Source organism: Mauremys mutica, chromosome 4 (genome assembly GCF_020497125.1).
Source record: "Mauremys mutica isolate MM-2020 ecotype Southern chromosome 4, ASM2049712v1, whole genome shotgun sequence".
NCBI lineage: Eukaryota > Metazoa > Chordata > Testudines > Geoemydidae > Mauremys > Mauremys mutica.
In genome coordinates this window covers 7,264,540-7,286,463 of record NC_059075.1, presented here as the reverse complement: position 1 = coordinate 7,286,463, position 21,924 = coordinate 7,264,540, and the positions used below count along the sequence as shown (strand labels likewise).

The window sequence follows — 21,924 nt, the reverse complement described above, 5'->3', positions numbered from 1 at the left end:
TGCACCAGCTTCTAAATGTAACAACCGGTTCTTGCGAACCGGCACCAACTCACCCCTGCTTGGCGGTGACCTCACCACCACCCCATGCACCACCGTGGCTACCTCGGAGGAGCCCGAGAGACAGACTCATGCTGCAGGGCCGCCCAGAGGATTCAGGGGACCTGGGGTCTTCGGCGGTGGGAGGCCCCCACTTTGGCGGTAATTCGGCAGCGGGGGGTCCTTCCGTTCCGGGACCCGTCGCCCAAGTGCCCCAAAGACTCATGGTGGGGGCCCCCGCAGCCGAATTACCACCTAAGAGCCGGCACTTCGGCGGCGGGTCCCGCTTCGGCGGTAATTCGGCGGTGGGGGGTCCGCCGAAGACCCAGAGCGGAAGAAGCTCCGAGGCCCGGGCCCCACGAGAGTTTTCTGGGGCCCCCTGAGTGAGTGAAGGACCCCGCTCTAGGGGACCCGAAAAACTCTTATGGGGGCCCCTGCGGGGCCTGGGGCAAATTGCCCCACTTGCCCCCCCAGGCGGCCCTGTCATGCTGTGAACAGCGAGGAGGAGGAGGAGCCCGGGGGGCTGAGAGCCATTGAACCAAACTGGGTATCCGAAGAAGTGGGTATTCACCCACGAAAGCTCATGCTGCAAAACGTCTGTTAGTCTATAAGGTGCCACAAGACTCTTTGCTGCTTCTACAGAACCAGACTAACACGGCTACCCCTCTGATACTTGAACCAAACTGGAAACCACTTCACACCAGGGGTGCTGCAGCACCCCCAGCACCCAGGGGAGAAGGGGGAGGAGGCCGGGGTACAGCCCCGTGCAAGCAGCGCTATTCTGACCGGAGGCCGTCGCCCCGCGACTTAGCCGCCGCCTCTTGGGGAGGCGGAGAACCGGAGCGTCCTCACGAAGGCCCCAGCGGCGCTGCGGCCGCGGCGTCGTGTAGACAAGCCCTGCGCCTGCCAGCGCCTCGGGCCATACAGGCTGATAGCGACCGGCAGGAATAAATAGGGGGCCGCAGGCGGGCAGGGCTCGGCCCGGCTCTCAGCGCCCAGGTGGGTTTCGCGGGGACCAGGGCGCTGCTGGGGGGGCCCGCGGGCTCCTCCCCGGCCTCGCGGGGCGGGCTCCGGCAGCTCCTCCCCGGCGGGCGGTGCCCGGCCAGTGCCCGCCCCGCTCGGCCTGGCGCCGGCTGCCTCCCCCTTGCAGCGCTCGGGCAGCGGCCCCGGCACGGCGCGGGGAGCCGGAGCGAGCCGCCGGGCCGGGCATGGCAGCGGGGGCGGCGGCCGGGCGCGCGGGGCTCTGAAGCGGGTACGGGGCGCCGGGCCGGCCGGGGGGGGAGGCGGCATCGGGGGAGCGGGCTCGGAGGGTGCATGGGGGAGGGGTGGGCTGCACTGAGGGGGAGGGAGCTGGCTGGATGAGGGAGCCTGGGGGTGGATGGGGGGTGCATTGGGGAAGAGGGAGCTGGCTGGGGGAGGGATGGGGTGCATTGTGGGGGAGGGAGCGGGGTGGGGTGCACTGGGGTGCATTGGGGAGGAGGGGGATGACTGGGTGGGGGTGCCTGGGGGTGGATGGGGTGCATTGGGAGACAGGGAGCTGGCTGGGTGGGGGTGGATTGGGGAGGGATGGGGTTCACTGGGGTGCATTGAGGGAGAGGGAGCTGCCTGGGTGGGGGTGCATGGAGAGAGATGGGATGCATTGAGGGAAAGGGAGCTGGGTGAGGGTGCACAGGGGAGGGGTGGGGTGCACTGGGATGGATTGAGGGGGAGGGGAGCTGGCGGGTGGGGTACACAGGGTGAATCTAGAAATGGGAGCAGCAGGGGGGTGGACTGAGGAGAGCGAGGGGGAGCTTGTGCAGAGGGTGCGGTGGGGGATGCATTGAAGATGGGAGAGGGGTGGACTGAGGAGAGGGGCAGCGGAGGAAGGGAGGGGGAGCTGGTGGGGAGTCTTGAGAGGGGTGCATTGATGAGGGAAGCAGAGGACGGGGGCGGGGGAGAAGTGAGCAGAGGGAGGGGAAGGGGCAGGGGAGCTGGTGGGGAGGGGAGCATTGATGAGGGAAGGGGTGCATTGATGAGGGAAGCAGAGGAAGGGGGTGGGGGAGAAGTGAGCAGAGGGAGGGGAAGGAGCAGGGGCAGGGGAGGTAGTGGGGAGAGGTGCATTCAGCTGGCAGCAGCTTGCAGCTCCCTTTTGTAAAGCTGCCTCCTTAGAGATGTTAATGCTGCATGTGCTGTCCCCGTGCAGGCTCCTGTGAAGGACGCTGGCCCAGAACAGCGGCAGGGGCTTGGGGTGCATTGTACCCTCCTGAAGCGCTAACAAAAGCCTCCCCCTTTGCTTTGCAGTGACACTTGGGGTGCAGGTGGCGGCTGTGCGAGAGCTTCATTCCCAGGAAGGTGAGTGAGGGCGGGAGGGTGGGGGGGGGACACGGCTCAGGGGTCTGATCCTGGTCTGGGTGCTGGCCAGTTTTACACCAGTGTAACTCCATTAACTGCAACCGGGCGGCTCCTGGCTCAGGTTAGGGTAGGTGAGAGCAGAGCTGGGACGTGCCTGTTTGGCTGCCCGCAGTGGCTGTGTGGATTGAGGACATTGTCCGGGTTGCTAAGGATGGACAGTGATGCTTTGTTTGTACTGAAAGAGAGCAAAGCCCGTGCACGCAAGATTCACATAGTCACTTTTCTTTGCCGTCAGATAACCCTTCTTGTCCCTGCGTGGGATTCACTTGGGGTGAGGGGAAGAATAAGCAGCATCTCTGGGATATTTGGCTGGAATATATCCCAGAGCTTCCCTCCCAGTGCTGTTATAATGCTGTCCATCACGAAGGAACTGGCTGGCTTTTCACCACTAATGCTGGTGTCTCTGCATTTTACTGGGCTTGGACAATGGAAACCGGCTAGTCAGTTTCATTGTTGTTCTTGCCCATTGCCTGCTCTGCCTGCCCTGCACTTGCACAGTGCTTTGAGTTTGGTTGGAATCCACAGGAGCTCTGGTTTTGGTTGATAGCCTCAGGGTTTGGAGTCTAGTTCCATGAGAAGATGTGGGTTTGGTTTGTTTTTTTTTAAAGTTTGTTTTTAAAAAAATATAAATGTTGGGCCTAAGTTACCTGACTCTACACTTAAAGAAACAGATGGTCACTGCCCTTTAGGTTTTAATAATATTGGTTGTCTAGTGATTGATCTGTCACTGAAAACAAAGCTACCTCTGTAAGTAAGTTTACAGACAGCATCTGCTGTCTGGTGGTAAAACATGAGCTCTTTAAGATTTTGGACAATCTCGAAAGGTGTTTGGCAGAAGGCAGGAGCTGCAGCTGCAAACAAGGAGAAAATCCTGACACTTCCTGGTCCCTGATTCTGCAATTTGATCTGCCAGGGCACACCCCTGCCATAGCATAGTTTCAGCTGCAGGATTGGGGCCTCAGAAATGGGATGGAAGCCGGGTGCATCAGCCTAGCAGAATTGTAAAGTAAGAGAGGGAAAACGTGGGGTTTTACCTGCTGGGTGAATTAATTCTTTTTTTTTTTCTCCTTTAATCCTTTGAATCGTCTTAGGTTTTCATTTGTCCAACTGAGGGGAAAATGGTAATAAAAAGATTACGGGGCTAAAAAGCCTGATTCCTGCTATTAAATAGATGCTCAGTGTTATGGCAGTGAGTCAGCATTGATAGGCTAGGGAGAGACAAAAGACTTATCAGAGCAAGTACAGGGTTGAGAACTCCTTGCAAATTACGTAATTGCTTATTTCCAGACAAATGGGATGTTGTGGAATATAGCTGCCGCTTGCTTTGTTTACTTTGAAAATAATTAGCTCTGTGTATATACCTTGGGTTTTACCACACAGAGGGTTTCTAAAGTTCTTGCGATGTGCAAATTGCAGTAGTTTCTATAATCAAAACAGATGGGCACATTGTTTTTTCTTATTGATGCGAAGGCTTATTATTGAGGCTATTACAATGCTAATACTGAAGTGTTGTGAATATTTAAAACAGTGCGCGTCTTTCTGAGCTATTAACATACATTTAGAGCACTTTATACACAATTTATCTTTTGCTAGTCTGTCAGGGAGCACAACACGGCTAGCAGAATTCCCTTTCCCTGCCAACTTTAAAAAGCTTTAAGAGTTTTATTGGAAATACAGGCTGTGCTGAATAATTAGAGGCGGGGGGGAGAACATGGTGATAGATGAGTGTGAGGTTCACAATGACTAGTATTGAGCTGCAAAAATTATTAGTACACTCAATGGGAAAGTGCAGATGCCAGCTGGAGAATTGACTTTGGTGATGACCCTTCAGGAGAGTTCAGTGTGTTGTAAAGTGACTTACTGATACTAAGGTGCCATTTGCAAAATTGTCTTTTTGGGTTTTTCCCCCCCCCTTTGGCTTCTCTGCCCCCATTGCCTTTTTGCATTGTCTGATACGTCAGAGAACTGTTGCTCTCATGAGATGAAATAAGGTTCTGTAAGACTGAGAGTGGCATGGCTTTATTTTAGAAATTATTCTGAAATGCATAAAAAGCAAAGAGCCTGGGTTTGCAGAATATATATATCGGCAGTAGGTGGTGAATCATGCCAGTGTAGACACTGCTCAGATGGATGAGAGAGAGTTCATTAACTGGGAGAGAGATAATGACTTTAGATAAGACCACCCAATCACAGACCTTTCAGTGAGCTCAAATATCAGTCATTTCAATGGATGTTTTATTTATCTTGTGAAAAGGCCCTTTTTTTAAACACGACCATTTTTTTTTCTCCTAGCCATATGCCTGTGTAATTCCTATTGTCAAATCAGTGGAAAGAGAAGAATAAGTTACAGTTTAACCTGTCAAACTATGATCTTGCTTTTCAGTGTGGGAGGAGTGCTGCAAAAATGGCTTCTTGTCTTCTGAAATTAGTGTTCTTGTTTTGATGGTGGTTTATGATACAGCACTCTAATAAGACTGTCTAACGGGCAATCATTCAAATCTACAAAGCAGTGAAGACTAATGGCAAAACCATAGGTACCGTATCATTGCCTTTTCTTGAAAGGAATTACTTTTGTGATCCTTTGGAGGATAGCTTATTCATGAATATAAAAAAATTAGGGTGCGGGGCAGTAGCTAAGAGAAACATTTTTGGAGGAACATAACTTAAATGGACAGGATTGAATGTGGCCGTGAAAACGAAAAATTACAGACAATGATATTCCTTTAAAGGAAAGTGGCCAACGCGCTGATTGGTTTTCCTCCTATAACAACGTTGCTGTGTTGTTGATTACAGACTTAGAAATGCAGTGTTCATTTGTGCTGTGCTAATTGTAGTATTCTTACCTGATCATGTTATTGGTTGGTCAGGTAAATCTACCTGTCCATTAGTTTTATACGAAAGCTTGAAGCTTGATATTGATTCGAGAGTTTACCATTCTAAGTAGCAGTCATCTCTGGAGCCTGGGTTATTAAATTTAGCTTGAAATTAAGTTGTATCAGGTCTCTGCAACATGTATTGTGAAGGTTATCTGGTTCTCTTGAGAAGGTAGATTTAATCTAAGAGGTCTGGAAATTAGCAGGAAGGTTGAAATTGGTCTCCTCCACAATTAAAATATTTTCCTTTCATCCTCCATACAACTGATTCTTACTGTGATGCTTCACAAAATGTATGTGTAGGGAAGGATACTTTCATTATAAATATTATAATATCCAACCTTTTTTCCTAAAGAATCGCCCATAAAACTTCCCTGATGCTAACTGGAAATTTGCTACTTGATATGGTAAACTCTTGAATCAATATCAAGCTGTCAATTTCTGTTGGCGGATTTGTCCCTCCTAAAAGTTTCACCATCTTCTAGCTTTAGTGCTTTGCTAATACTTTTAAGGGCTGAAGCCACCTTGAGGCTCTGATGAACGAAGAGCCGTCATTATGTTAAAGCAGATAAATCTTTGGTTTTCCGCACTGAACCATCTGTTGAAACTTTTAATGTTGGGAGGGTAAATACAAGGACTTCAGTGCTGTAAAACAGGTACAATGAAGGGCTGAATGTGAGGCTGAGCAAAACTACTTTACCAAAATAACCCCCCTCGAGATAGATAGATATATATATATATATATAATCAAACTTGGAGACTGCATCTCACAGCTAGAGAGCGATCCCTGACGTGGGTGACTCTATCAGCTGTGCCTGAGCATTGCTCTTGCTGCAGCTTTTTTTAGGCACTGTCTGGGGAGCGACTGAGCCGTGAGGACAAGCCAGACATTCCATCTAGTATCAGCTGCTGGGCCATCTGGAGGGGAGATGAAAGGCCTGAGTTTAACTCTGGCTTTGTATTTTTGTTTTGTTCCCCCCACCCCCCTTCTAGGCCCTCTTTCCCCTGCCAATCTGCCTGCTCTCACATCTCCCCTACCGCCCCCAATGGCACATAACCCGCAGTGGTGACACACAGTCAGTTTCTGCACTTGAAATGGCTGGAGGTCAGAGGCTCACTACAGTACAGCGTTCTGCTACTGCTGGCTTCGGTAACTGGGCTGCTTGGTGGGTGGCTCCACACTCCTTGGCTTTTCTGGTGCCCGTTGGTGTTGTGAGCTCGTGAGGCAAGAGCTCTCTAAGCACTGCTGAATAAGGCAGAGAGATGAGCAGGCATCTTGACTCACTTTACAGAGTGTCCTGTAGCCTGGATTATAAACTGGAGGGTGTGTGGGGGAGGCTGCCTTCAGCTGAAGATGATTATTAGCTGGCCTACAGAAAGGTGAACTACCTTCCATGCATCCATCTTCTCTATCTAACATGCAATTCTCTGCAATGCTCTCCTGCAGAGTGGGGGAACGGAACACATGCTCTCTGCAGCTGGGGAGGGACTGCTAAGATTCCTGAGTTTTAAACCTGAAGTATTCCGTGATCTTTCCCCTGCCGTGGTCCGGAAATAGGCCTTGCAGTGTGTCTGACAGATCACTAAACCCTCTCCTCACCGGCCAGCAGAGGCAACGATTTAGGGTTTGCTCTGCCAACAATGCCAGCCTGCATTGCCCGTCGGTCTGACGTTCTCCCTGACACCTTTGCACTTTGTCCCGTCCCTCATGCGTAAGTGGAGCTCCTGTAAAAATCCCCAACGTCCCCACATTCTTTCACACCCCTCCTTAAAACTCACCTCCACTGTAACGCGTACACGACGCTGGACAATAGGTGAGCAGCTGGTGTGCTGTGACTGCTGATTATTGCAATAACCATATTGGTCTCGCTGTTCCCTTGGCCTCCAGAGGACTCCCCATTCCTCCCCCGCCCACGTCTGTCTGTACCCATCTGTTATCTCATCGTATACCTGCATTATAAGCTTTTTGGTGGAGGGACCATCCTTCTGATAGATGCATGTGCAGCGCCTAGCACAATAGGTTCCTGACTGGGACCCCTAGGTCGTACCACAGTACAAATAATAAGAACCCATTATGGAAATTCTTTTGCCACCAGCCCCCTTCGTTTTTTTAAATCTGGGGCCTTTCAGTGCTGCATCCGACTTCAGCTGACATGGTGCAGCACGTGAGCAAAGCCGTCTTTAGGGGCTGGTGAACGTAATGAAGTTCTATTGTGTCTGAGCAGAGTTTACTCCTGGGGAAATTTTGTGCCCAAAAATTCTGCGCACAATACTTTAAAATTCTGCATATTTTAGTTGTCAAAATAACACTCTATAATCAGGCCAGTTTCAATTATTTTTGGTAATACAGGCAACAACAAATATTCCCCTGGGAGTAGACTGTTAACGAAACACCTGTGACAGCCCAGTTCCTGTTTCCCCTAGAGCCCAGCCACAGGGCCCCTCACGGCCCAGACACCCACACCTCCTACCCCCAGAGCCCAGCCGCGGGGCAACCCCCAGCCCAGAAACCAGCACCCCTTCCCCCAGAGCCCAGCTGCGGGGTACCCCTGAGCCCAGACACCCGCACCCTTATCCCCACCCCTGAACCCAGCTATAGGGCATCCTTCCAGCCTAGACACCCGCACCCCCTATCCTCCAGAGCCCACCTGCAGGGCCCCCAGCTCAGACACCTGTACCCCTCCCCCAAGCCCAGGCATCCAGAGGGAGAAACAGCCTGATGCTGGGTGTTGGGTTTGTAGGGAGTTTCCTGCACGTCGCCCCCTTCCTTCAGGGCACGCTGGCAACTGCAGCTGCTAGGAACTCTCCAGATCCACCTCTTCCCCCCGCCCCTTCACCCCCGGCAATACCTTCTATTTGCGAGCTGGGCTCTGCTGGGTCCAGCAGCCCCTGATGGCAGCCAGCAGCTCTACAGCCCATTTCTGTGAGGGGGAAAAAGGAAATTCTGCGCAGAACATTAATTCTGCACAAATTCTGCATTGCTCAGTATTCCCCAAGGAGTAACAGATGTCAGCCGTGGTGTTATCTGAACATGATTCGTCCCAGGCTGTGCTGATTTCTAAGCAGAGGTCAGCATCACGTCCACTAACACGAGGGTTCAGACACAGTGTAGGCCAGTCCAGAGATGGGAAGAACCCAAACCGTTTAGAGTCTGGTAGTTGAAACCCACAGCCGTGTATTGCACCAAACTTATCTACGCTTGAAATGCTACAGTGGTACAACAGCAGAATTGCAGCTGTGCCACTGGAGTGCTTCATGCAGATGCTATCTATGCTGGCAGGAGGGTCATAGGTAATCCACCTCGCGGAGAGGTTAGCACTGCCTACAAAAGGGACATAGGTCGGCTTAACTGGGTCACTCAGAGGGGTGGATTTTTTCACCCCCCGAGCCACGGAGCTGGGTCAGTCTAGTTTTCTTGTGTAGAACAGCTCTATAAGCCAATGCAGACTGGAGTTCAGGTGTCCCATGTTCCCTGTGGGATGTGCTCCTACACTGCATTCTGCAGTTTCAGAGCTGTGTGCAAGGGTGGGTCCCCACTGAGTGCACTCTAGGAAGTAATTCTGGAGGTGACAGTGGCATAGGTCTGCCTTGGAAGGTGAAAGTCACAAACTCTTTGTCCAGAGGGTTCGCTTCTTTGGTGCCTTGACTCCAAGGAGAAGTGTGAAACTCTGTTCTAAGGGATCGCGATCTTCTGCAGAAGCTAGGATTTCATTCTACAAGCTTTCTAGCTGTTCTGATTGCAAAGAAAACGTTCTGACTCTGTTGTGGTACAGCGGCTTGGGTTTACTGAATGTCCCAGACACACTAGGGTTGGGTGTATATCACTGGGGAATGTGGCATTCACAGACATCTCTCTCTTCTGCTCCCCACCCTCCATTTTCCTTTAAATTGCAGGGAACATGGTGTTTGTGGCTATAGGCTAGTAGACTGATGTAAATTTTTTCCCAAGTTCTGAATTGAATGTAAATATCTACTCCCTCAAGTTCTTTTTGTCACACCACCAAACAGGTGTTGGTTGCAGCATTTGGGTTGTTTTGGTTTGGTTTGGGTTGTTTTTTTGTTGCTGAAACCGTGTGAAGGATTCTGGGATATGGATTCACAAAAGGAAGAACAGGTGATCTGGGGTGCTTGAGAACCCTGGCTGTAGCCACGCATGGGTGGGAGGGGAGTGGTTTGAGCCACTGATGTTGTCCTAAACAGCCTGAGATGCAAGAAGAGACTATTTCACCCACCCAATTCAGTGCACCTGAGCCAGGTTTTGCCGGACCATGTCTGCTACCCAGACAAGTTCTGCTGGTCAGGACTTCAGTCTATATGGTGCAGGGGCAGATCCCCTTCTTTTTTCCCAGCATAGTGCTCTGGGAAACACCTTATGCTGTCAGGTTTGTTCTGACTCTCTTGCCGTTTCTGCCATTGGTGCTCACTTCACCAGCCTCTGGTCTGAATACCAAAGTGAGCTGTGAAGATGATGCGAAGGGCAGGGCATATAGGAGCCACAGTATCTGTAGCAGAGAACAAAAGGGGCCTGATTCTTCATTGTTCTACTTCTTGTGGAGTCATTTATGCTAGTGCACAGTGGGTGTAAGTGATTACACAAGGACCAAGGCAATTCAGAATCCAGCCCATGTGTTGAGAGCATGGCCTGTCGGCTGGCCTGTCTTCTCCCCTGGGGATTTCTGAAAGCTAATTATCAAAGATCATCGACTTGAGGCAGCTTTATCGCTGATTAGCCCTCTGCCACTGAATGCTTGTTAGGTCTGATTTTGCGGCTTGCTGTGCTCTTGAAGAGCATTGGGTTTCTTCAAGCTTGTTTTTTTGGGCAGAAATGTCAGTAGCCGTCAGAGTAACGTAGTGGTCCTGAATCCCTGCAGGTGTCACTAATAAAAGCAAAAGTACCCTTTGGCAAGACTATTTCATGGTCCCTGTTCTGCAGGAGACCCGCGATGAGGAGGGGAGGAGAGATCCACGCTCATCATGATTAGCACTTTGGGCAGGGGTTCTCCCATTGCAATGTGGGTGCCGTTGAGCGTCCCAGCCTGAATGTGCAAGACAAAAACAGATACAAAACCTCCTAAACTTGAGAGGCCTTGGGCTGTGATCTCAGGCTGCATGTTTTCAAAGCGTCTCTTCTGGCTTAGAATGTCTGCTTGTGCCTGTCCCTCAAGGCTGCCCTCCAGCAAAACAATTCTACTAGAGCCCAAGACCTGTGCAGAAGGTCCTGGGTTGCATCCTTCTAATGACCATGTCATCTGTCGGCATATGGTTCCATGCTCCGTTACATGTGTGTGACAAAAATGCAAATAAATGACCATGTACATATGCAGAAAGGGTGGTTGGCCAACTAATTCCACATAAGGCCTTGCGAGCTCATTGGCAGTCATGAATGATGGCTTGTTCCAGAGTTTTAAGAAGGGGAACAAATGTACAATGGAAGGCGCGTCTACAGAAGCTGCTTTGTAGCCGTGTCTGATCCCATTGCTCAGTGTCATTAACAAGGCTGGAAACACCAAAAACTGGTTTAATAAAATGACGCGTTTGTGCTGAGTTCTTGGCAGGGTTCTTCTTTTTTCATTTAAGAACATAACATAAGAACATAAGAAAGGCCGTACCGGGTCAGACCAAAGGTCCATCTAGCCCAGTATCTGTCTACCGACAGTGGCCAATGCCAGGTGCCCCAGAGAGAGTGAACCTAACAGGCAATGATCAAGTGATCTCTCTCCTGCCATCCATCTCCATCCTCTGATGAACAGAGGCTAGGGACACCATTCTTACCCATTCTGGCTAATAGCCATTTATGGACTTAGCCACCATGAATTTATCCAGTCCCCTTTTAAACATTGCTATAGTCCTAGCCTTCACAACCTCTTCAGGTAAGGAGTTCCACAAGTTGACTGTGTGCTGCGTGAAGAACTTCCTTTTATTTGTTTTAAACCTGCTGCCTATTAATTTCATTTGGTGACCCCTAGTTCTTGTATTATGGGAATAAGTAAATAACTTTTCCTTATCCACTTTCTCAACATCACTCATGATTTTATAGACCTCTATCATGTCCCCCCTTAGTCTTCTCTTTTCCAAGCTGAAGAGTCCTAGCCTCTTTAATCTTTCCTCGTATGGGACCCTCTCTAAACCCTTTCTGGCAGGAAATTCTGCTTCTGTCCCATGTATAGCTGGGATTGGGTCCTTTGATTATTAATTCATTTGCATAACCCCAGGCTGAGCTAACTTAATCCCCGACTTTAAGGAAGGTGGGAGGCAGCAGGGGCCAAAAATGCTCATGTGGGTGTGTGTAATCAGTAACATTTCTGGGGGTGGCTTTTTAAAATGTGCAGGCTGACCTTCTGTGGCTGGGTTGGTTTCAGAGAGAGGAGTTTTGTTTAGCTCTGCTGCTCTTTCACTTAATGGCTCACCTTGCACATGTCGTGTCTTGCAGCTTTTCCGTGCTCCGCAGTGATGAGCTACAAGTCAATACGAGCCCTGCCATGGTTGTGCTCTTTGCATGGACTCGAGACGTTGATAAGAATTTGACCCATATGTGCTGGTTTCCATGACATAGCAGCATATTCGGCTTTGCTCTGTGGAGCTCCTTTCATGAGTGCTGACCGAGTCCTGGAGCCAAGCTTGAACTTGTACCTTAGGTGGCACGTGATCAGGATTCATCACCAAATTTGGTCCGCTTTTTGGATCGTTAGCTTGCCCAGCTCAGGCCAGGTACTGTCGGGGAGTGCGACATGAACGCTGATCCATGCCCTCCACCAGGCCAAGTAGCTGTACTGAGATAGGCCTCGATAGACTCCGCTCCCCAGAGCAGGAGGGTTTGTACAGTTTAATGAGCCACTACGCTGAACTGTAGAGAAAAACCTCAAGTGGTCTTGCATGCTACTGTCATGCCAGTCTCCTCAGTTGCTGTGGACAGAAGCACTTGAGCTGCTTGTAGAGAAAAAGGGGGCAACCCAGACTTTAGAGGGGGTGTGTGTGGGATGGGGGTACAAATCAGTCTTTTTTTCTTCCTAGAAAAGGGAGAACACAGCTACACTCGGTCTTTCCATCGGTGAAAGTGGTTGCTGGTGCTATGATTTTTCCTGCTGGTAAACAACCCAAGAGACTGGCAACATGTAGGATGGAAAAGAGGAAGCAAGCTAGCATGGTCAGAGGAGAAATGGGTGTTCTTGGCTAACAGTATGTTGTGTAGCATTGTAGGAGTGCGTGGTGTGGCCCTGCCTACAGTCTAATAACAGACAAGGGTAAAAGGTGGAGGACAGCAAAGATGTAACACGAGACATTTCAGACGAGGGGCTCTAGAAATCTGTCCCTTAGTTTTGCTTCACACCGTTGACCTGCAATCAGCTCTGTTTCTACCGCGTGTGTTGTTTTTCTTCTTGCTGTTGCAGACAAAGCATTACCTAAACCACCTAGGGAACAAACGTAGCTCCTGGGAACACTCTCTTCTTACGCCACCTCATTTGCTGGCACCAGTGAAGCTAAACAAGCTGCGTTTTGATGAACTGCTGCAAAGCAGCTAGTACTATCATGTAAACAGGGAAGCTCTTTGCATCAGCCTGACTCATTCAGTCTTTTGTGGGCTGGGGGGGGAGAGGGGTCCCCTCTGTGCAGTGCAGAAATAATTATATACTGGGTCTCTGCTGAATAAAGCAGAGCTAATGAGTATTGCTAAGCAGGCAAACAGGATGTTAGGAATCATTAAAAAGGGGATAGAGAATAAGACTGAGAATATATTATTGCCCTTATATAAATCCATGGTACGCCCACATCTCGAATACTGTGTACAGATGTGGTCTCCTCACCTCAAAAAAGATATTCTAGCACTAGAAAAGGTTCAGAAAAGGGCAACTAAAATGATTAGGGGTTTAGAGAGGGTCCCATATGAGGAAAGATTAAAGAGGCTAGGTCTCTTCAGCTTGGAAAAGAGAAGACTAAGGGGGGACATGATAGAGGTATATAAAATCATGAGTGATGTTGAGAAAGTGGATAAGGAAAAGTTATTTACTTATTCCCATAATACAAGAACTAGGGGTCACCAAATGAAATTAATAGGCAGCAGGTTTAAAACAAATAAAAGGAAGTTCTTCTTCACGCAGCGCACAGTCAACTTGTGGAACTCCTTACCTGAGGAGGTTGTGAAGGCTAGGACTATAACAATGTTTAAAAGGGGACTGGATAAATTCATGGTGGCTAAGTCCATAAATGGCTATTAGCCAGAATGGGTAAGAATGGTGTCCCTAGCCTCTGTTCGTCAGAGGATGGAGATGGATGGCAGGAGAGAGATCACTTGATCATTGCCTGTTAGATTCACTCCCTCAGGGGCACCTGGCATTGGCCACTGTCGGTAGACAGATACTGGGCTAGATGGACCTTTGGTCTGACCCGGTACGGCCTTTCTTATGTTCTTATGTTAGGCCTTCGGTGCTACACTGGGGCCACTCAGCCAAATGACACTCCTTGCAATTCATGTTCGGATTGAAGATAACGTTTAGGGTAAGTTAACATGGCTCTGGTACTGGCAGGTCAGGTGACCGAAGATGGAAGTAGATTCCACCTCCCTAATGTAATTGGTCCTAATTGATCTGAAAACTTGAAAAAGGCTTGCGTGAGAATTGCCTTCTGCTATCCATTTAATCACTGGGCTTCAGAGCTTCCTGAGACTCTAATAGTGGCCAAGTAGGATTTTTTTTAGGGCTGTCAAGCGATTAAAAAAATTATTTGCGATTGTTCGCACTGTTAAGCAATAATAGAATACCATTTATTTAAATTTTTGGATGTTTTCTACATTTTCAAATATATTGATTTCAATTACAACACAGAATATAAAGTGTACGGTGCTCACTTTATATTTATTTTTTATTACAAGTGTTTGCACTGTAAAAAGACAAAAGAAATAGTATTTTCCAATTCACCTAATACAAGTACTGTAATGCAATTGTATCTTGCAATGCCGGCTACAAAAGTGCCATGCAAATACCTGTTCTCACTTTCTGGTGACATTGTAATAAGAAAAGGGCAGCATTATCTCATGTAAATGTAACCAACCTTTGTTTGTCTTAGTGATTGGCTGAACGAGAAGTAGGACTGAGTGGACTGAGTGGACTTGTAGGCTCTGAAGTTTTACATTGTTTTGTTTTTGAGAGCAGTTATATAACATAAAAAAAAAATCTACATTTGTAAGTTGCACTTTCAGGACAAAGAGATTGCATTACAGTACTTGTATGAGGTGAATTGAAAAATACTATTTCTTCTGTTTATCATTTTTCAGTGCAAATATTTGTAATCAAAATATACACCAATTTCAATTATAACACAGAATACAAGATATATATAAAAATGTAGAAAAACATCCAACATATTTAATAAATTTCAATTGGTAGTCTCTTCGCAGTGCGATTTAAAACTGTGATTAATTGCAATTAATTTTTTAAATTGCGATTAATTTTTTTGAGTTAATCACGTGAGTTAACTGCAATTAATCGATAGCACTATTTTTTTTTCTTAATTGAAATGGGGAAAAAAGTATTTCTGAGAAAGAACTAAAACTCATCACCACCTTGATGGATTCAGAATCGCAGAAGAAATCATCCTAGCAAGAAATCCCAGGACCTGACTAGTTTTTCCTAAATCTTTGCTAGAATCAGGGAGCTCTCTCTGTTTTCACCCACTTCAAAACAATAGGGAGAGTGGGTGGTAATAGCTGACTTTTGATTGTCTAAAGGTCGTTGTGTTTTTCTTTCAGCATCCACCTCTATTGATGCAGATTGAGTGTTGCTACAGGTAACATGCGTGGGTGAGAGAAAGCTCTTCTCTGTTGCTGGGCTGTGGAATTCTGTAAAGCCAAGATGTATTAGAGCTCCTGAAAAATCCTCAGTGCAGAGGCCCAGAGCATGTTCTTTCGCCCAGTAGAGGCAGTTGATTGTTTCTCCTCTCTGGCATTTTAGCCTGGTTTCAGGTCAGCGCTTGGATTGCTACACTTCTCACTCGGCACTGCTGGTGGAACTGTTTGCCGTGCAATTGCCTGCATCGCTCAGCGTGCAAAAGCGTGTCCGGTAAAGCCCTTCATCAGTGTAACATCCAATGTCTCTTCCTCCCGGCAGGTGAGCGTGGTGGGTGATGGGATGGATGAAGCCGAGCAGAACCAGTACGAAGCCCGTCTCAAGGAGCTCTTTGACAGCTTTGACAGCACAGGCACTGGATCCCTTGGGCAGGAGGAGCTGACCGATCTGTGTCACGTGTTACATCTGGAGGAAGTGGCTCCTGGAGCGCTGCAACAGACGCTTCTGCAAGGCAACCTTCTTGGCAGGGTAAGTGCCCCTGCTAAAGCCAACAAGCACATCCTAGCTCATATAACTTTCATTATCCCCCTTTGCCAGACAAGGTGTGGCGTGCCCTGATTGTTGCATCTCAGTGGGAGCACATGGGAACTTTTGGTTATTTAATTCAGAATCCCGGTCGTGACTGTAAATTAACGACTTCTGTGACTTCTTGCAAGGAAAGGCAAAAAGAGCACTAGTCAATAAAGCTGTTTTTCCCTGCACACTGTATTTTGCAGGGCTTCTCTCAGGCCTGGTCTACACTAGGGCGGGCGGGGGGTCGAACTAAGGTATGCAAGTTCAGCTACGCGAATAGCGTAGCTGAACTCGAACTACCTTAGTTCGAACTACTCACCTGTCCAGACGCCGCGGGATCGAAGTCCGTGGCTCCCCCGTCGACTCCGCCACCGCCGTTCGCGGTGGTGGAGTTCTGGAGTCGACGGGAGCGCATTCGGAGTTCGATATATCGCGTCTCATCTAGATGCGATATATCGGACTCCGAGAAGTCGAACGCTACCCGCCGACCCAGGCGGGTAGTATAGACGTAGCCTCAGTGCTCCCTGTTCTAGGCCAATGGCCTGACCTAGGCTGTTTCTAGGCTAAGGAAACCCACAATAGGGTAACTAGTTTCACTGGCACCAAACCCTAACGCAGATATGGTGCACCAGGGCACAGCAGGGCTTGCGCTGGTGTGTTACCCAACTGAGAGGCACCGATGCAGCGTCTGCACATGAGGGGTTTGTGAAGATGTCACCGTGCTGATGTTGCTAGGTGAAGGGAGGAGGCTGCTTATCTCCTCTGCTGTAAAAGGTAATGACTTATACAGTGACGCCTCTCCTCCTGGGTGCTTGGAAGCAGAAGTCAAGAGTGACTCAATTCTGTCATTTCCCTATGGCTTTCACTTGAGCTGAAACAAGTGCACAGAGCAGTTGCTGAAGGAGGAATTAGTGACAATGAGGAAGAAAACTATTGCTAAAGGATGCATTTCTCAAGACTTTAAGGAAGTCAGTCACACCGAGTCTTTGGGCCAGAGTCACTTCCTTTCCAATGCAGAGCGGAGTGACTTCTGCTTCAACTATTGCATTCAACTAATGGGGTTTGTTTACACACAAACTGCCTTTAACTCGGATGTTGCCCTGATTTAATTAAACTGGTGCAGCTTTGTTTGGTGCACTCTGACACTCGTTTAAAACTGTTTTCATCCAATGTAAGATGGTGCATCGATTTAGCTTATGCCTGTTAAATAACCAATATAAACCAGATTTAAACTGATGTAAGTGTGTCCACAGGCATAAAGTTGCACTGGTAAAACTTAATTGGGGTGACATCAACACGTCTAGTTAAATGAGTGCAACATTTAGACCGGCCCTTATGACACTCTGTCCAAATATACTCCTGGCAGCAGGCTTGGAAACGGGCCATCATTGGTTCTACAGGTGTTCATTAACTTTCCATGCAAGTGATCTGGCTTTGTTTCAGTTTTGATACTGTTTGTGTTTAAAGTATTTTCCCTTTATTTCTTCCCTGAGGTGGTGGTAAGAAGAAATCCTGTGACTTTGTGCTCCAGCGGCCTTCCAGATAGCGGGGAGGGGGTGTTCAGTCTTTGTCTAATGGCCTCAATTATTATAGAATTCTTAAAACTGAGGCTAGTTTCAGACATGACTTCGATCTTTTACATTTACAGTTCACTATATCCTCCCACTCTACAGAGAGCATGGGATTTCCTCAAATGTAACCAGGACACACTGCTGTGACTCCTGAGCGGGTGGATTATGTGGAGGAGCAGCTGTGGTCTGTGAATTGTTCGCCACTGCTGATCTTCCCTCTTGCTAGCTCACAGAACCTGTGTACGGTGATACTGTGTGCCAGATTTGGTATCAGCTTGTCTGGATAACGGTGGTGCAAGTGAATGCACCTGTTTTTAAAGCAGCATTACAGTGTGATGTTTGCTTTATAGACGTCAAGATCAGCCTGTTGCTCAGTGTGAACCAGGTGCATCATGGGACTTTCAAACTTAAAACAAATGTCACATGTTGCTGGGCTGTATGCACACGACGCGTGCCCCTGAAAATGAAGAGCTTTGGAGCGGAAAGCCTTCGTTTGGTAAAACTCCTTAAAATCAGGAAAAAAGAGGAAGCTAGGGCCAAGTTTCCTCTGCTTCAGACTAGGGCAAGCGCAATAATTTGACCTGCGAATTTCTCACCAAACCTAATCTCCCTCGGACAAAATAACTTTGTGAAAGAGAAACTTCCTTCCCCTTGGGTTGAGATTCTCTTGCTGATGGGACTTGCTGGCAGGGAAGCATTAATGGATATAAGAGGAGACTTCTGACCTTTCCAAATAGCAGCATGGAATTTGCTTGAATACTAGTTACTTACTTTCCACCCCAGCTCAAACTTTTTCCATTCAGACGTGATCATCTGGCTTTGCTGCAGAATATGAGAGCAGACGGGAGGGGGAAAAAATAAGGGGTTCCCCAAAAGCCTGGTTGCTTGAATTTTGCCAGGGAATTTGGCCAGCTATAAAGCTAGAACGAAGTCCCTTGTCAGATGCCCACTTGGCGAGTAACAGGGACAAGGTAAAAAGGAAATGTCGGAAACGCTCAGCCCAAAGAAAAGAAGAGGCTGCTATTAAAGAATGTCATGAAGACTGAATCACTCTTGCATAGTTATCACAACGCACTTAATCTCCTAAAACTTTCCTGAGGCAATGACAATGTTTTTTGGGGTTTTTTGGCTTTGAGAACAGTTCTGTTATAGTCTCGTGTCTTAGTGAGATCTCTGTCTTCAGCCTCTCCTCAGGTCTCCCCGCTTACCCCACTTGCTAGTGGCATCAATGGTCCATGCCTGAGTATGAACCTGATTTAATGGTTATCAAATCCTAGGGAGGTTGTCAAGAGAATGGCAGTAAACACGCTGCTCCCTAATGGAGGTCTGTTCTATCAGCACCAATCTAGTTCCTACAGATGGTTACTCTCCACACTGAGTGGTTTTTGTTTGGTGTATTTAAAAAGCAACCTTGTTTTAAAGGACACTTGTGTGGTGTGGGAGAAGTGAACTGACATGTCTAAGCAGTTGCAACTCGGCAAGTCACGTGCAAGCTTTTGTATTTGATGTTTGCCTATGAATAATGAATACACGAAGTCGCGGCATGTAGTATGGTATTTGCCCAGTGCCCCGGTGATGAAAGTTATATAGCAATGCATACAACAAACACTGCTTCTGATGTACTTGGTGGTTATCTGGAGTCATGTCAGTTTGAATTAAGCTAACATACCACTTTCTGTGCATAAGACTCTAAGGATTAACCAATCCACTCTACCTTCCCGGTATGTCTTGGTTATAGAAATCCGATAGTTTGTCTTGCAGTAGGACTAACCCAACTCTCACTATCCTTTCTTATCTCCATTGTGTACAAAGGCAGTGCTCAAAATAACCCTTCAAATTCCTCTGTGGGGTGCATTTCATCCTGCCTTTTGAAATACAGTAGCCAGGGTGCTTGTAGATTTCCATCTATTTTCTGGACTTTAACAGTTAACTATGGTTCGTCCATCATAAAGGCACAGTAGGGCTCGGTAGGGAATACAAAAAATTAGTGTTAGTGTGACTTTTGCATCAGTTGTGCTTCTAGTTCAGCCACAGTGGAAGTGTGCTAGGTGCCTCCCAAAACAAGGAGACATGGTCCCTGCCTTAGAGTTGAAATGTGAGGCTAGACCGTGTAGCCATTGAGCCATTGGAATGTATTTTACCTATTTCCTTTCAGGCGGCAGAAGCTTTATGCTGAACTGTAATCACTGAGTGTCTGCTGCTTGTGAAGGATCCGTTTAGTTTTACAGCTACATAGGTTCATACAGCTCTCAATAGCGATTCCTTGCATCTAGTCTGCGTTTAATGCTGTCAATAACTTTCCTCCAGGGCCTCAATGATAAAACTAGCTCTTTAAGGAAACGTGTCTTTCGAATGATTTGCAACAAAAGGAGACAAAACCACAGTTTCCATCCCAAGCATCTTAAGTTTAAAGAACTACCAAAGAGAGTCTGTTTCTGGTAGTGCTCTATGCTGTTCCTTCATGCTGTATAAAGACAGCCTCCTAACTCTTTCCTGCTGATCCTGACTTCTCTTTGATGGGAGGACTTTTGTATTGGGAGGACTGGGTTGGTTCCATTGCAGGAGGCTAAAACCTCTGGCTGTCCCAGCTCCTGTTTCTGGGGAGTATTGAGGCTCAGGCAGTCCAAGTATCCAGCGCATTATAGAGACACGTATGATACAGCTTACAGCTTACACTGTGCCTATACCTAGTGGAGATGGGTGGGTGGCCTGGCCTGGTCTAAACGGGTTCGTAGCCACTGAGGTAGATACACCCATGCAACCCTTAGTGCTGATGTGCTGTACCAGTGTAAACTGTACCTGGATTTAATGCAGATTGACTCCTGTAGTGATACCAGTGGCTAAAACTCTGGTGTAGACAAGGCTAAAGACTCTCTTGTGGCCTTCTTCAGGAGGGGCTGGAAGAGGTCGGGTTTCAGACAGATACGCCTCATGTAAAAAGCAAACAGGCAAACATGCACAGAGAGCACCTGCTCCGTTTGTTTTCCTTTTGCAGCTCATCTTTAAAGGACTGCCTGCTGCCTCCCTGAAATCTCTTAGCAAAGCCTGCCATGATAACATTCTGTATCTCTCTCCCATTCTGTCATTTTGTTTGTGTGCATATAAAATGGGCTGTTTAAGAATTCATCTATCCCCCGTTTATTCTCCACCCGAAGTCGCTCTCTGGCTGTGACAGTATGGTTGGTTGCTGTGGGAATGAATTCACAAACAGAGGATTATGACTTCAAGTCGAGAATCTTCTATAAAGAACAAGGAAAGGGAAATATAAGAAGCTGGTACCAGATTCTCTCATGGGAGAGGTAACTTGAAGAGTGTTGATTTGGATTGTGTGGAGGCTAATAGTGAAAATAATGAATAGTTTGACACACACACACACACCAGCGCATGGTCCCTTCTAGGCTTATATTGCTATGATTCTGTTTTTTCTTTCCAGTGCTAATAAAAGGGGGCTAGTTTATAGGAAGCTTCCTTCTAAAAATGGGTCTCAGGATTTCTAAACACTGTCAGGAAAATGCTGCAACCTGCAGTTCAATTAGCCTCTGATTGCCATGGGGAAACAGCCGTCCTATCTATGTACATATTGTCTTTGATTTACTTGTACTTGGATAATTCTTCTCACCTGGGACAAGATGCCTTATTCAATGGTGAATACACTATAATTTAGTCTTTGTCTTCCTCTTCCTTGTGAGGACGTGGTGAGTAGGTTGTGTGCATGGGATGAGAAACCCCCAGGATCATTTTGCAAGACTATCGTAAATAGTGCACCAAACCCCACCCCCCACCCCCAGTGCTGCATCTCCCAGTAGCCTAAATCTGCTTAAATAGTGGCAATAATTGTAACCCCTGGGGACTGGGACCTTTCCTCCGTACTTGTTTGTAGCAGCATCTAGCACAATGGGACCCTGATCCTCATTTGGGCCACTGGGTTGCTAATGCCATACAGAACTAATGCTGTGTCCTTACACTCCATTTTATTTCCTGTTTGTTATGCATGAGGAACTTTGTAGTAAATGCTGTACCAACAGCACCTACAAACTTGAGAGCGCTGCCAATTGCTAGATTCTGAAATGTCGTTTGGGCTCCCTTTATTTCAGTCATCAAGAGAATTAAACTTTACATCTACTGTAACTATTTCACCCCGGGGCTCTCTTCCTTCTGTTCTGAAGGGGCTTAGGAGATTTTTTTGATCTTGAGTTTCTAAGACAGTTTCTCAGAAGTTGAGGTAAACGGAGCTGCAGTCGAACCTCAGAATTACGGAAACCTCAGGAATGGAGGTTGTTCGTAACTCTGAAATGTTTGGAATTCTGAACAAAACGTTCTGATTGGTCTTTCAAAAGTTTACAACTGAACATTGACTTAATACAGCGTTGAAACTTTACTATGCAGGAGAAAAATGCTGCCTTCCCTTGATTTTTGTAGTAGTTTAATGCAGTACTGTACTATTGGGTTTTTTCTGTTTCTTCTTCTGCCTGGCTGCGTACTTCCAAAGGAGTTGTGTGGTTGACTGGTCAGCTCATGACTCTGAGGTTCTCCTGTATGTTCAGTAGCTGTGCTAGTGTATTTGTACAGGCTTTGCTGTATCGCAGATTGTCTGATAGAACAGTATCTCCACTCCCATATCTTGACAAGCCTTTTCAAATCTCCATGTCCTGGACCTCCATTGGCCTTTAAAAAAGGCTGGGAAATAAACGTGTCACTAAA

The 21,924-nt window shown here is 47.5% G+C and overlaps 1 protein-coding gene across 3 annotated transcripts in view; it reads left to right on the top strand.

The window, feature by feature from the left end:
• Positions 1-972: 972 nt before the first annotated feature.
• Positions 973-21,924, top strand: part of NIN (ninein) — a 109,012-nt gene continuing 88,060 nt past the window's right edge. For 2 of the 3 annotated variants that reach the window (XM_045014800.1, XM_045014799.1), the window contains exons 1-3: positions 980-1,035; positions 2,317-2,367; positions 15,401-15,607. In XM_045014800.1, the coding sequence (XP_044870735.1) occupies positions 15,422-15,607 (186 nt within the window). In that variant the 5' untranslated portion in view covers positions 980-1,035; positions 2,317-2,367; positions 15,401-15,421. Of the gene's footprint in view, positions 1,036-2,316; positions 2,368-15,400; positions 15,608-21,924 lie in introns of all 3 variants that reach the window. The other variant, XM_045014798.1, reaches the window with a different exon arrangement.